The 15,943-nt window shown below is 39.6% G+C and overlaps 2 protein-coding genes across 11 annotated transcripts; both read right to left on the bottom strand.

Annotated features, from left to right (window-relative positions):
- Positions 1–2,830: 2,830 nt before the first annotated feature.
- Positions 2,831–9,585, bottom strand: LOC114854629 (N-acetyllactosaminide beta-1,3-N-acetylglucosaminyltransferase 3-like). 7 transcript variants are annotated; one of them, XM_055508441.1, is made up of 2 exons: positions 6,570–9,585; positions 2,831–6,192 (listed from the first exon to the last, which is right to left on the bottom strand). In XM_055508441.1, the coding sequence occupies exon 2, from the start codon at positions 6,180–6,182 to the stop codon at positions 5,034–5,036; it is 1,149 nt and encodes a 382-aa protein (XP_055364416.1). In that variant the 5' UTR covers positions 6,183–6,192; positions 6,570–9,585; the 3' UTR covers positions 2,831–5,033. The 7 variants fall into 7 exon arrangements, with proteins under 7 accessions (XP_055364416.1, XP_055364417.1, XP_040926566.1 ...); XM_055508442.1 differs by having other exon boundaries at positions 2,831–8,606; positions 8,688–9,584; XM_041070632.2 differs by having other exon boundaries at positions 2,831–6,720; positions 8,232–9,584.
- A 1,720-nt stretch (positions 9,586–11,305) lies between these two features.
- Positions 11,306–14,662, bottom strand: LOC114854649 (N-acetyllactosaminide beta-1,3-N-acetylglucosaminyltransferase 3-like). 4 transcript variants are annotated; one of them, XM_029149256.3, is made up of 3 exons: positions 14,481–14,662; positions 13,284–13,378; positions 11,306–12,850 (listed from the first exon to the last, which is right to left on the bottom strand). In XM_029149256.3, the coding sequence occupies exons 2-3, from the start codon at positions 13,322–13,324 to the stop codon at positions 11,710–11,712; spliced, it is 1,182 nt and encodes a 393-aa protein (XP_029005089.1). In that variant the 5' UTR covers positions 13,325–13,378; positions 14,481–14,662; the 3' UTR covers positions 11,306–11,709. The 4 variants fall into 4 exon arrangements, with proteins under 4 accessions (XP_029005089.1, XP_029005087.1, XP_029005088.1 ...); XM_029149254.3 differs by having other exon boundaries at positions 13,284–13,402; XM_029149255.3 differs by lacking the exon at positions 14,481–14,662 and adding an exon at positions 14,390–14,457 and having other exon boundaries at positions 13,284–13,402.
- Positions 14,663–15,943: the final 1,281 nt, after the last annotated feature.

Consider the following 15,943-nt stretch of genomic DNA (forward strand, 5'->3'; position numbering starts at 1 on the left):
TTGGTGTAGTAGTCTATTTGACATGAATGAAAACTGAAATGATAAGTATGTGTGTATGAGGAATAGAAAGGGTTAAATCCCAAGTATTCTTCAGCAGTGGCAGTGCACATTCAGCCTAAACCATTGTTCCTGTGTGTGTGTGTGTGTGTGTGTGTGTGTGTGTGTGTGTGTGTGTGTGTGTGTGTGTGTGTGTGTGTGTGTGTGCTTGTAGTGGGGGGTTGTACCATGTGTGATGGGAGTGACAGTGGTCATGGATATTGTGCGCACTGCGCATGCGCGAGACCGGCTGTAGCACGCTTCGATCGCTTGGATTCATAATTTCCCTCATTCGTAAAACTGGTGCGCAAGAGTGGACGCGACACCAAGCAAACTTTGTTTACACCCGCGATCAACTGAACTCACTAAGATCGGTCGCCAGAAACGTCAAGCATGGGATGCAGAGAAGGCAAAAAAGTTCATGAAGGGAATAAAAAACTTAAAAGACGAAGAGAATATTCAAGATGCATCTCCCTTCGCTGATTATGGGCACCGTGAGGTCACAGGATAATAAAATGGACGAACTGACAGCTCTAGTGAGTGAGGAGAAAATCTTTTCTGAGTGCAGTTTGATGTATTTCATGGAGACCCGGCTGCATGTCGTCATCCCAGACTGCAGGGTTAACATTGACGGGTTCAGCGCCGTGCACTTTGACAGAGACCGAGTGGGGACCAGGATGGTGGCGTGTTAGCGTTCTTATTTTTAATCTCCCTACCATCTTGTGTGAACCTCCAACTGTGGCAGCAATCAAAGTGTGAAAAATAATTTCCCTCTGGGATTAATAAAGTTTTTTGAATCTTAAATCTTTAATGTTTTAAAAATGTGGGTTAACCACAAAATGTAGTTGGTCACAAAAAGCTTTTAAAAAGATAAAACTGAATAATAACAACTTTTACAACAAGTTCTAAGTAAAACCTAAAGCGCCACAGAGAACAGAACCATCATGTATCACAATTGTGCAATTGCTTCGGGTTTGAGTAGTTTAAGAGTAGTGCAGCACTGTGAAAGGGTGAAGCGGGCAAATGTTTGGGCGATAAGACGCCTCAATCAGTGCGTGCAAGCCCCGCCCACATCTCACCTGGACACGCTAACGGGAGGGAGCCGGAGCTGACGGCCATGATGGCTTCATTTGACTCCAGGTCAGGTGTGAGCGAGACTGTGCGCACTGGGTGAGGTGTTTGAGTCCGCGACACCGATCTAGGATCGGCTTAACGAGCGCTGTTTGAGGTTTTAAGTACAGTACTGACGTTCTCTGGCATTTATCTCGCCACCCATGTTGTCTTCCATGACATGGTGCATATCGTTAGATTCTGCAGAGTCTATGTAACACTAAATAAACAATAAAACATACACAAAAAATAATTGCAAGCAACATCAAACTTTAAATGGCTTAATCTAAATGTTACTATTACACTATTAAAACGTTGACTTAAAAGGGGAACACAATAATAGGGTTACATAATTTAACTGGTGGACATAACATATATGTATGGTGCACGGATTAAAAGAAGAATGTGAGTATTTTTTTGATTCAACTTTATCAATTCACACAAATAAAAGCATGTTGAGAAGTTATCTGAGGTCCCTTTGTTGTTCTTGAGGATTTTACTGGCAAATCTGCAGATTAAAAATTGAACATCACACAGAAACCAATCTAATATTGAATAATAGCATTTCAAACACAGAATACAATGGCATCAGTTTCATGACAGTTGAACGTTCTGGTGCATCTGAACCAGAACTTGTGTCCAAATGAAATGAAATGAAGTTTCCTCTTTTTATTAGTTCACATTCCTGTTTTTTCTTGGTCTGGTTAGTAATAAGGCAGAGGAGGAACCTGCTGAGATTTAGGTTGTGTCACCTAAAAATATCCATGGCCTTTTAATGTGCACATAGCCATATGTATGTTGTTTATAATAAATTCACCGTTCTGTTGTGAAAGGAAAGAGAGTACTGTGGAATAGACAAGAATTCCGTGTATTCTTATCTTCTGGTCAACGCAGCTTTGTCTCTGCGGAAGTGAGTGAAGCTTACACGTTGAGTTAAGTTACATAGGTCCAGATGTGGATTGCGTGCTATTGAACACGTATGGGGTGCCAAATGTAAAAGTAGCACCTATAACTAGTTTTCTCACATTTAACTAAATGTGCAAAAGTCTAAATGTAAATGTTAAATATAAATGTAAATGTTAAATATAAATGTAAATGTTAAATGTTAAATGTAAATGTTAAATGTTTGCCGAGTGTAAAACTGAATATTCATGAATGGGCAAGTAGACTCTACCCCTACCCTCAAACAGCGCTGGTCTAAGATCAGTGACGCGGACTCAAACATGTCAAACAGTATGCATAGCGCCCACATCTGACTCTGGATCGGTGCACGAAAATACTGGAGAGAAGCCTATGGTCGAAGCCATCATGGCCGCCAGCTCCGACTCCCTCCCGTTGGGGGAGATTGAACGGGCTGTAACGGCAGGTGTGCGGGCTGAGGCTCCGCTTCAAACTGCCGTTCTGTCGTAAACACCATTAATGAGGAGTCAAGTAGGTTTAAAAAGAATATTTCTGTGGCGCCGGTGGAGATTTAGTTGGCTAACTATACTAGCTAGCCAAAGTTACGTCCAGGCTAAAAACAAAAGTTTCCAGATCAGATGTGGGCGGGGTTTGCGCGCACTGTTTGAGGAGATTGAGTTCGCGTCTCTGATCTGAGACCAGCGCTGTTTGAGGGTAGGGATGGAGGCTACTTGCCCATTCATGAATATTCAGTTTTACACTCGGCAAACATTTAACATTTACATTTAACATTTACATTTAACATTTACATTTAGACTTTTGCACATTTAACTAAATGTGAGAAAACATGTTGTGTCATTTAGTTAAATGTGAGAAAACTAGTTATAGGTGCTCCTTTTACATTTGGCACCCCATAAACACGTCCATCAGTCATAACACAGTGGACAGCAAAGTACGGAATCAATGATATTCATTTTTCAAGCTGCAGCTGAATACTGAAATGTTGTAAATGTTACAGAAAATACATGTAAACCAAAATACAGTCAAATCTATTGGAGGATAAGACACAGCTGCTACTGATAATGTTGTGGAAATCTTCTTATAAAGAAATCAACTGGAGATCATCATTGTAATAAACCATCTCAAAGTTTACTCTCGTGTCGACATAGAGTGGATCACAGTTACAGTACATTTAAGACACAAGACACATCTTACTATGTACAAAGTATCCACTGAAGGACTGAGGACACAAGACCTGTATTTATACCCTGTTACAAACCCCCACATGAGCTATTGCCTGGTCCTTGATATAGAATAGAATACCTTTATTGTCCCACAATGGGGAAATTACCAATATATATATAATATATACATGAGTGCCTTACTTCCTTAACAATGTTCCTGTGAAACCCCCACTGATAACCAAATGCTCGATAACCAAATGCTCAATGACCCCCCCCAGGAAAAACTCTGACAGCATGTCATGCAAACACAAAATTTTCCACAATACTTAGTCTCTGCTTTTGACTTCCTCCTCCATGCTAGTGAAGAACGACACAGACAGACTAAACAGGTCAAAGCGACCAATAAAAACTGTAAATGTTTAGCTGATATGGCGATGACCTGTCATGGTCTTTCTGGCTGTTTCCTGTAGGTTTTCATGAGAAAGTTATGTTATGTTTGGACAAAAAAAGAGGTTTGGTTTTGGTGACTCACTACAAGCATTTACAATAAGGTTTCACATGACTTGAGTTTGTACAAGGCACTGTTGTATAAAAAAAAATTTCATTAATTATGTTTATGATTTGTCTCCCTCAGACAGCTCATCCCACTGAGAAAATTTGACTATAGGAAATAAGGGGCTGAGCTGCTCACACAGTGACAACATTTTCCAGTGTCATTCTAGCTCTTGCCACAATTTTCATATTGTTATCATATTTATGATCAGGTTTTCATCATTTACATATATGATACTTCTATTGCCTTTCACTGTTTCACTGCATCGTTCACTATAAAGATTTTATTTTTTATAAAAGTAAGTAAGTAAGAAAAAGTAAGTTTTTTATTTTATAATATATGAGGTTATGAAAAAACAATTATATGGTAGTGAGTAAATGTATATAAATGTATATGTATATAACAACAACCAAAGCATTTGTTAACAGCAACTGAAATCAAGAAATAGCTGACAAAAATAAATAAAAAAATGTTGAAATTCAAATTAAAGTATATTTTTGTAAAAAACAAAAATATTTGGTTTTGTTTGTTAAATACAACTTGCCCTTCATGCCTCGTGGGGGCGCTCTTGTCTTGTTTTTTCTAGTGACGTCTTTGTTTTGTTCTTGCTTTTTCTTGTTCATGACGTCACTTTCTGTTTGCTTTGTCTTGTAATTAGTAATTCGGTTTAGTGTGATGTTTAGTAAATAAAATAAAATGAGAGTGCGTGTCCTTCCGTCCCAGTAAGCGGAACTAGTTTGCATCTGTTTGAATACAAACAGCAGTTAGGCAAAATTTGACTGCACAAGTCAATACTTTATCATATTGAAATATATGTAGTTTGTAAAGAAAACTAATATACAGGAATTTGTAGCAAATATATTGATCAAGCGTGGAGCCTTTCAAACCCCACTACGCCCTAATACAGGTCTAGCTTGGGACCACATTGGATTCCTTTGGGGTTTGATGGACATAACTATACAGTGACTATGACTGACATAGACATGACTAACATCAAGTAGGCCTGGGTGTCAGTAGAGTCTGGAATAGAGTGCTACATAATGTCTCTTATTATCAAACATTTATGCATCAAACACAGCCTCAGTAATAAACAATAATATAACACAATTACCGATAGCGTGTAGGGCTAAACGTATCAAAATTCAATATAAAACAAAAGGTTACATTTACAATTACAAAACAATATTTTGTCTATAATTACAACCATAGTTTTTAGGTGGTTCCAGTGACTTTGATGACCAAAGGCTTCATCAAGGTTTGTTTTGATAGACATTTTGAATACCACATACTAGACTGGGATCATGTATTCTGTGCCACATCAGATATATGTGAGCTGGGATAAATCTGTGAACCAGTAGAAGCTCTTTATAATAACAAGGATCGTGTTCATCTATGTTTCCAGAGTGAATAGTCAATCCTATAGTCTTCACACCCATATGGGAAACAGGAACAAGTCCTGCTTTGGCCAGACACATGCCCATGTAAACATCATCAATGGGAAACAGAGTAATGGACTGGGACATATTGTTTATGACCAATGCTGAATAGCCAGACAGCAGAAAGCCTCCACCACCACAGTAAGGAGGGTATGACTCTGACTCTTGCACCTGGACTGGGACAAAGTATTTGCTCAGTGTATATCTAACAGGTGCAGTATTCTCAAACACAAAGCCAGCATAAAGGTGTTTGCTCCCATTATTGTCTTCAAGACCTTGAAGATACTGGATCATGTTGTCTGTGTTGGCGAAGACGTCATCGTCACCATTTAACAGGAAACGTGCATTTAGACAGTTTTTTTCCATCCATTCCAGGAAGAGGATCTGCTTCAAGGTCAGGTTGAAGAAGGAGTCACTGAAATCCCACTGGAGGATGTCATTGTGCTCACGATGCTCCAGTTCCAGTAGTTTGTTCAGTCGGTTCTTCTCATGACCAGAATCCATGGTTCCTGAGATGAAGAGCCTTCGGATCCACACACCGTTTTGTTCTCTCTCCTCAGCCCAGGTTTTACGCAGCACCTCTCTGCGGTCGTAGTTCACAGGGGAGCTTTTAATGACCAGTAGAAGGAAGACTTCTGCTGACTGAGAAGCTCCTCCACATTTGTCAGGAACATCCAGCAACATGGGGAAATGGCGACAGTGTCTGTAGTAGAGAAAGTCTTGTATATGACCAGGAAGAGAGCTGAAGCCTATGATGTTTGCAGCTGAAGTATTCTGTTCACATTTTGGCCACAAGGACACATAGGAGTCATTTCTGTAAAGTTGCGTTATTTTTCTGTCATTCTCTTGCCCATCTACCGGAAGTTGGATTGTTTTGGGTTTAATAAAATCTTTGCAGAGATGAAGGATCAACAGGCTAAAAACTCCAGCCAGCACCAAAGCTTTTGCTTTATATTTCCCCATCCTCAAAACACTGTATTGAACAAAAACACATTTTATCAACACATCTCATGAAATAACTGAGAACTTAATAATAATTGATTATGTAATGTTAAAGAAACACTTCACCAATTTTCAATGGGGGTTGACCAGAAATTTTGTATTAGAAGGTCAAGTGCAACAGAGAAACAGAGAAAAAGAAACAACTGGGTCTTGAAACAGAGTTGGCTGCAACAAGTGCAATCTTGGAAATAAATTCATCACATTCTGATAGAAAACAACTAATAATATTGTCACCATTGTGCAAAGACAAAACAATGTCACTGATGCTGATGATGATACCTTTTTTTTTTCAGAACACCTGTGTGTGTCTGTTGCCACACTGACCTTATCTGAAGGAAGTTAACTTACATGATATTGATTCCGAATTGGATTTGTGCATTGAAACTGATGCTCCAAAGGTGGTTGAGTCTTGAGAATTATATAAGAGTCACGATGACGAACCCTATGCAGTTCGTTGGGTCATCAATGGTCAACTTCATTGCAAAGGCTACAGCAGTGGCTGTAACAACAAACTGAAGTATTCAGTAGAATCATGAATCCAGTGTGAAATAATCTGAGGAGCAGATTGAAATGTCAGGAGAAGACATTTAGTTCATGAATATTGTGAGTAGCTGCTGTATCTTTCCTACCTGCTGCTATCAGACTGTGTAACCACAACTGTTAACCACGTCCCACTACATTCACTCACCCACTGCATCAGTGGTATAGAAATCTGCTCTGCACAATATTTGTGCAAACTCTGTGCACTATTTACACAATGTGCAACAAATTTGCTGTGCAACATTAGTGCAAACCGGTCCAAGACTTATATTCATTACTGTGCAATAACCCTCCCAGTGACCTCATACTATATACTGCATTGTACTGTGCCAACATAAACTGTTCTGTCACTTTATTCTCTCTAATCTGTACCTGCTGTTGTGTGAGGTAATTTTCCCACTGTGGGACTATTAAAGGTTTTTTCTAATCTTAAATTATCTCTTAGCACAACAGTATTATTTAGACAGACCAATCCCATATTGGCAAACAATCGCTGTGTTGCATGGAACACTGGACTTACCATAAAAGAGGGTGTTACCTGACAAAACTCCTACCATAGAAATCTTTTACATTTGAAGGTGGCAAATATGCTGATACTTGTATAAATTCAATCTGCAAATAACTAAAGGGCCAGAAAAAGGTCAGCAGTCTTAGGGTTAAACAGTTCATGATGCTTTACGCCTACAGTATGCTTGTACAAACCAATCAAGTATTTTATCCTTATATGGAATTTTCTTGTCTGCAGTATGATTTTCATGTATTCATTGTAACCATACCATACGCCCATATCATACAACTTCAAGGCGTGTCACATTTCAATAAAAAGCCTGCACTAAGTGGAGACTATTGGAGTTTGCAGTACCTGGGTGAAGCGCGTACAACGCTAAGACCTCAGGCGGGCTCCCATTGTGCAAGGGAAGCAAAGTTGTTGGCTTTGTTGGTGTCATCTCTCAGCGTGTGAAAAGTGTTCCTGAAGTGCAGTGTTGCACTCCAGGAACTGCAAGAGTCTTCTCTGAATCAAGGTAAAACTCAAAGCTGCATGATGACTCAATTAAAAGTTTACTCGCTTCAGTTCCCAAACACCAAATTGTGGACGATGAATTAAAGCTGTACTGAAGCAGAAGCCAAATACATAGGTCTCTGGTAATCCACATTACTGTAAAACTCTTGCACCAAATCACTCTCAGATAATAAACTATATTTAAAACACAAAGAGAACAATTAAAATGTCACGAGAAAACTGATAAAAAATGTTAATTAAAACTACACAAATGAAATAATAATAGAATAAAATGCCAGTTTTACACCTGCTATTTGTTTTAGGTTACAGGTTTGAGGTTACGTTACCTCAAGTTAAGTTAAGTTACCGTTGCCTCGTCACTGTTGCTCTGTAACGACTAGCGGGTAAAAAAACGTTGGATAAACATCACACACATTAAGTTTATAAAGTAGTGTATCGAGGCTACTTACTTGTAAAAGCAGAATCCGCTCGTCTGTGTTTTTCCTGGTGCTAATAAAACGTCTGGTTTCGGTTACGTCCCTGTTGTGACCATCCTGCTCCGCGGTGCACCGCGGTCGACTGGGTCGTCGAAGTGCGCGATTGATGAGATGTTTACGGTAACAGCGTTAATCGGACACACTGTAGCGTAATGTCAGTAATATGAGAGCAAACTCCAAATGCGCACATACTCCAAACGTAAAATTGATGATATGATAATAGAATATATAATGAGCTTTGTTCTGGGCTTGTTCCAATAAGTCCCTTTAAGGTCAGAGACAGGACGATGTGTGTTGTTTGTTTTGCAGGAGAATCACTTCCACCTCATTTCCCTCCCACTAAAAACACTACAAAGCAGAGAGTATTAGACCTTGCATTGATTGTATTTTAGTTATCAGTCACAGCAATTAATTTAGAGCAACATTCACCTTAAATAAGAACAGCTCTGTTGTTGACCCCTAAGTCCACGTTGTACATTGTCAAGAACACACGGATGAGGACCCAAAAGCACAGCGCACTCGCGAGCATGATGAATTAAGCAGTTTTTATTGTATCAACGTCGTCAGGCAGTCCGGGTCATACACAGGATATCTCGGTTTAAGGTACGATGAGAAACAGGCAAGATCGGGTCCATGAGACAGGCAGAGGTTCGGTGCACAGGTAAACTCGGCAAAGGTACAGGCAAGGGCTAGGCAAAATTCAATGGTCAGACAATCGGGAACGATACCAAGATCTCCGGGCGTAGGTACAGACAGGGTGTTGGCAGGAATCGGCGGTCGCGTTCTGACAGGATCGAGCAACAGGTTAGCTATACGAGAAACGCTGGAAAGTGGTCCAGGTAACTCAACAATCTGGCGTCTGACTGTTGGCTGAGGTGGTGCTTAAGTACTGGGTGTGATTACAGATTACTGACAGGTGTGCGTGGTGAAACCGGGATGACAAAAAACAGCTGAGGTGAAACAGGAAGTCCTTTCAACATAAAACAGGAACAGGCATCAGTCGTGACATACATAGTACTGCCCCAAGCTGCCAAAGACAGAACCTTTTGATGTTACAGTTTGTTTCAGCGCAGGGCGAATAAACAGGGTGTTTGAAAGCATTCAATTCAGAAGCTATGGGACAAACTGTGCCATTAATAATTGATATTGTACATGTGGTCTGGGACTGTGTGATTCATTCATCAGAGATAAACTCTGAAGATCATAGCCCGAGGTGCTCCCTTGAAATAGGTAATAGCCATTGAACATAAAAACTGGCTCTGGCTTTACATATTTTGTGGAATTAGATGCAACTGAAGGTGAAATAGATGTGGAGAGGACGCCTGTGGTGACAGACTAGGGCTTGTGTCTCTAACTCTAACTTTATTAGCCAGACAACTTTGCTGTCAACTTAAAATTACAGTATATGATCTGCTTAAAAACAGAGAGTCAAAAATGATTGTCAATTTACAGCAATTCACTCTTTTTACAAACTGCAGTTCATGGAACTGAAGGGTTGGACACAAAACGCATTCATGTCATACGTCACTATTTATGAATAATTGTCATGCAAGCGGCTTCCTCTCCCTTCTCCTTCCTCTTATCTTTTGACATTTGATTCTTAGTTCCGTACTGCCTCATTTTTCTTTCCTGATATGCAATACTGATATTATCCTACAAAGCCAATGCAATGGCATCTTGTTACACCATCTCCTGCAGAGGACACAGTCCAGCTGAGTTAAACCCCCTCCAATAACTAGGAGGGGGTTTAACTCCCTCCTAAGCACTATACTGACACCTGTTTACTGAAACAAACCAGTGATTTGTAGCTGATGTTGTTATTGAACGCCTACAGTAGGACGTATGTTACTGTAGCATGTGGGTTTTATACAATATAAATTAAATAAAACCTCTGATGCTGTGGAGCTTCCTTGTGGGGTCAAAGGTCCAAGGCACAAGGCACAAACCCGTTCTGAGCAAAACATCAGTTGAATTAAGATTCAATCATTTGTTGTTATAATTTTGTATTTGTATTGTAACATGAAACTACCAATGTAGAAAAAACACTATAATCAAATGCTCCTTGTTTAGTCACCAAAGTGGAACACTAGAGGACGCCAGCACTCCACCGGGATGGAACATAAAGACGGTTCTTTATATGTCTGGAACATATTGTTTATAGTCAAACATTTTTCATCCCTAACTGAAAGCTTGGTGCTTTTTTCTAGCTTGACAATGAATTGTTGAATAGAATATTATCTTTCTAGAGAGAGTTTTTATACCTTCTCTTAAACCATTACTTAGTCAAGGTAACTTCCTGTGACACCGGGAGGAGTGTGCCGCCGTCCAGCAGGTGTCACCGCCGATTGGAGGGATGCTCTAATGTGTAGCAGGTGTTCTTTATCATATGACTGGTATTGAACCACGACGGAGACGCACTCCAGTTGCTGGTGTGTTAAAACCGTGAGCGAGAGCCGAATCTCAGTGCTCGTGTCCTTTTGCCTGTTTTACCTTAGTCGACCCAGGTCTGATGTATTCCTGTAATTTCCTTTGGAACCTGCTGCCATGCTCCATGTGTTTTCTTTTTTATTTGATTAATGACTACATGTTTAAGGGGAATCAGCATTTACTTGTTATTTACAGTGCCTTTCCACGCTCCCTGTGTTACTTACTGTAATACTTGTGACTTACCTTGCCATTGCAAGCCACTTGTGTATATTCTCCCTTGTTTATTAAATGCCGTAAAGGTACGGTTTGTTGCCTGCTTTCCTGCATTTGGGTACCAGTACTAGACAGCGGTTGTAACACTTCCTGCTGATTAGACACACTTTTGACATGTCCTTGTTTTAAAAGGAGTCTGGTGAATAATTCAGATTCCTTTTAGTTCCTTTTCACTGCATTTGTATTTATTACTACTTCAGCTTTAAGTTATTTCAATTATATTGAGAGATTATTTTGAGAATCTGATGCTTTGGATGTTTTAAAAACATTTAGATTGCTGTAAAATGAAGGTACAGTCCCTCATTATCCCATTAGAATGAGTAGAAAAAGCTCTGTTGATCCAGACAGAAGGTCACAAGTTCAATTTAATTAATATGATTTGTTAGGCCTGTCACATCAGAAAACAGATTAATACAGAACAACCAACAACAATACATAAGTTCCACACAGCTTTTACATTGTTATTTAAAAATAGCAAGTCTCTGTCAACATCATTATTTTATCAGCATATTCACATCCTGGACGCATATTATACTGTACATTCATTTACCTGAAATTAAAATGACAAAAGCTGTTGAATAAATTTCTATTGAATATCAGCTGCATCTGCACCACAACCATGTGTTATAATATAAGACATCGAACCTGTATAGAGTAAAGAGACATGGACAGATAATAGTTAGTCCCAAAGTGCCAATAGTTTTGTATTTGCTCTCATAGCTTCATGCCCTTCCACAACAAGTGGCCCAAGTTACAGTTTGGTGCTGACAAAGCATTTGAGCTTGGGGTCATGTATTCTGTTCCACAAAAGATACAAGTGAGACGTAGGGAATTTGTGAACCAGTAGAAGCTCTTTATGAACGCAAGGATCATGTCTGTCCATGTTGTTGGAGGAAATGTCCAGTCCTGCAGCCCTCACACCCACGTGGTTACTGGGTTCCAGCCCTGCTTTACTCAGACACATGCCCATGTAAGCATCATCGATGGGAAGAAGAGTGATGGACTGGGACATATTGTATATGACCATCGCTGTGTAACCAGACAGCAGAAAGCCTCCACCACTACAGTAAGGGAGGAACACATCTGCCTCATGCACTTCAACTGGGAGAAAATACTTGCTCCATGATCTAACAGGGACCATCCTCACATTCAGCTGGCCTGTAAACAGATGTCTGCTCCCATCATTGTACTTAAGGTTTTGGAGATACTGGACCATGTTGTCTGTGTTGGCAAAGACGTCATCATCACCATTTAACAGGAAACGCACGTTTGGGCAGTTTCTTTCCATCCATTCCAGGAAGAGGATCTGCTTCAAGGTTAGGTTGTAGAAAGTGTCACTAAAGTCCCACTGGAGGATGTCATTGTGCTCACGATGCTCCAGTTCCAATATTTTATTTAGTCGCTGCTTCTCTTCACCAGATTCCATGGTTCCTGAGATGAAGAGCCTTCGGATCCACACACCGTTTTGTTCTCTCTCCTCAGCCCAGGTTTTACGCAGCACCTCTCTGCGGTCATAGTTCACAGGGGAGCTTTTAATGACCAGTAGAAGGAAGACTTCTGCTGACTGAGAAGCTCCTCCACATTTGTCAGGAACATCCAGCAACATGGGGAAATGGCGACAGTGTCTGTAGTAGAGAAAGTCTTGCATGGGACCAGAAAATGAGCTGAAATTTGGGATGTTTGCAGCGGATTTGTTTTGTTGACAAACTGTCTGGGGAGGTACATACACATAGGAGGTGTTTGTGTCGTCCTGTTTTTGTCTATCATCCTTTTGCATATGAAGGTAAACTTTGTTGTGTTTAAAAAAATCTTTGCAGAGTTTGGTGAGCACCAAACATAAAACTCCAGCCAGCAAGCAATATTTTAAATGTTTCCTTCTGATCTTCAAAATCCTGCATTGACAAAACACACACACATATTATATTGTCACATAACATTTCTTAGTCGCTAGAAATTTTGTTTTAAAAGTTGGTTTAGTACGTCCCCATTTTTATTGACATACACTACAGTAGCAATGCATTCTGGGTAATGTCAATGGTTTGTATGATTTTGTTTGCTGGTCTGTGAGAGAAAAAGTAGAATTCTTTTTTGTTTTCAAACAGAGCACAAAAATATCTGTTATTAAAAGAAGTTTGCAATCAGTTACTTCAGACTCCACTTTTGCTTTACTCATCACCTCATTTCATTCCTCTTATTTCTCAAATCAAAAATGCCGAAAAGATTCCAGTTTTGTCTTACACTATACAGTCTCAGAGACAGAGAAGTCATTGAAAGTAAGTCGTTCATTACTAGCATGCACTGAAACATGTACACACACTTACTCACCTCATCTTTTGACTCAAATGCACCATGGTTCTACAGTTCATGTATCCAGATAACTTCACTTCCTGGATCAGTGGTCGTGTTTGGACACAATATTACTAAAATAAACCAACATTCAAAGCCTATAAAATATATACAGTTTGATCAGTTTTAAACATAAATAAATTAAAATTCATTGGTGAACTGATGAATTAATATATTAATATTATCTGATGGCTCTTTACATGGTCAGGTTTTGTGATGGCCTGTTTGGGACTTCAGCAGGCACAAATGATCATATTTTATTTATTAACCCTGTAAAACTCAATGATCACAAATCTATTCTTATACATCAAATTAATATGCATTTGGTTTCACACATTACTGTATATTAGCACTTTTTTGAGTAAATTCCCTTTAGGTTTGACTTTCCATGAGTTGGTGATTCTCTTTCAGGTTTGCTTTACACAAAGCATAGACACAAAAAGATATATCAATCCTCATTACAGTGGTGGTTACAGTTGTTTTGACACCAGAGCAAATTAAAAAACGACATTGTCATTTTTGTTTTCATGTGAATGTGATTATATTGGTATCAGAGTAAAAATCAGTTTCCTGAACCCCACAAAGACAGAAAACAGACCTAATTTATTTAAAGCCTCTAAAGTACCTGTGAAAGCCCCTGAGTCGCGCTTACTGTACATTAATGATTAGGATTGACAGTTGATGTTGTTGACAACAGCATCAGATGTAAATGAGAAATGCTACAGTATAATTACAGTACACACCTTTGTGTTACAGTACAGTCACACTTTATGACCAATTCTTCCTAAATAAGACAAAATAAGTCTGAAATTATGGACATTACAGTTATGAATTTAAAGTCCGTCAGTCGTATATATGATCATTTAAAATAAGATAAATCTTTTTTATATATATTAAGATGGTTTTATATATTCACTAAATATAAATAAAATAGTCAGCTGGATTTTTTACACAACCTAATTAGAGGCAACATTTTGACAAGATGAGTCAAAATGTTGTTTTCCCCAGATGTGATGCCATTTAAAATGTTTCATTTCTAAAAAACACTCCTATTAAAAATAACATAAATAAATAAAAGAAATTACCAGTAATTAACCAATAATTAACTCAATTATTACGGGATGTTGTCCTTCTGACCTGATCCTTGACGCAGTATTAAAGAGAAAGGGCACTTACCAGTAAGCTGTTTTATGTCCCCTGGTCTAGAGATCATATTATGAGATGGTGCCATACAGTAAGAGAAACTGGAACAAAACAGGTTTACCAGAATGCAGTTGTCATTAAATGGTATTAGTTGGGTAGTGCAGAAACTAAATACCATTGTCGTGCAGGCTATAAAAAATCGAGTGGGTGTGAGAAATGAAATTCAATTGAAGTGCTTTGCGCTCATGAGCAGACTCAGACCCAGAGACTGGTTGGACAACAGGTGACGTTGGCGCTGCTCGAGTGTATGGGGTGCCAAATGTAAAAGGAGCACCTATAACTAGTTTTCTCACATTTAACTAAATGACACAACATGTTTTCTCACATTTAGTTAAATGTGCAAAAGTCTAAATTTAAATGTTAAATGTTAAATGTAAATGTTCGCCGAGTGTAAACTGAATATTCATAAATGTGCAAGTAGCCTCCATCCCTACCCTCAAACAGCGCTGGTCTCAGATCAGAGACGCGAACTCAATCACCTCCAACAGTGCGCGCAAACCCCGCCCACATCTGATCTGGAAACTTTTGTTTTTAGCCTGGACGTAACTTCGGCTAGCTAGTATAGTTAGCCAACTAATTCTCCACCGGCGCCACAGAAATAGTCTATTTAAACCTACTTAACTCCCCATTAATGGTGTTTACGACAGAACAGCAGTTTGAAGCGGAGCCTCAACCCGCACACCTGCCGTTACAGCCCGTTCAATCTCCCCCAACGGGAGGGAGTCCAGATCAGATGTGGGCGGGGTTAGCGCGCACTGTTAGAGGTGTTTGAGTTTGCGTCTCTGATCTGAGACCAGCGCTGTTTGAGGGTAGGGATGGAGTCTACTTGCACATTCATGAATATTCAGTTTACACTCGGCGAACATTTAACATTTACATTTAACATTTAACTTTTACATTTAACATTTACATTTAACATTTAACATTTAACATTTACATTTAACATTTACAATTAGACTTTTGCACATTTAACTAAATGTGAGAAAACATGTTGTGTCATTTAGTTAAATGTGAGAAAACTAGTTATAGGTGCTCCTTTTACATTCGGCACCCCATACGCAGGTGTGCGATGTGCAGGTGTGCACTCCAGCATGTTAAAGCCTTGCAAACCTCTGGTGCAACCCCACCTCAGCAGTCCGGTACCAGCACCCACACAGTCCCTCAACATCTACAGGAACTGTATACACAAGCGCAACTGAACTGACCTGTGAAGAGCAGCACCAGCTAACACAGCTGCTGTGTGCTTATTGCAGTGGATTTTTCAACCGAGCCCAGTGATCTTGGCCGCACAAGCCTGGTACAGCATGACGTCATTACCCAACCAGGGGAATCAGTTAAACAGCCACCACGCCAGAGGGCAGGGGAGAAGCAATGGAATGCTGATCAACAGATAGCTCAGAGCCTGGAAGACGGTCTGGCAGGACATAGCCACGGTA

This window comes from Betta splendens, chromosome 4 (assembly GCF_900634795.4).
Source record: "Betta splendens chromosome 4, fBetSpl5.4, whole genome shotgun sequence".
Taxonomy (NCBI): Eukaryota; Metazoa; Chordata; class Actinopteri; order Anabantiformes; family Osphronemidae; genus Betta; species Betta splendens.

Coding starts and splice junctions, on each gene's coding strand:
- LOC114854629 (XM_055508441.1), bottom strand. CDS start 6,182: ATGGGGAAATATAAAGCAAAAGCTTTGGTGCTGGCTGGAGTTTTTAGC.
- LOC114854649 (XM_029149256.3), bottom strand. CDS start 13,324: ATGAACTGTAGAACCATGGTGCATTTGAGTCAAAAGATGAG. Junction 12,851..13,283: donor CATTTGAGTCAAAAGATGAG/GTGAGTAAGTGT, acceptor TTGTCAATGCAG/GATTTTGAAGATCAGAAGGA.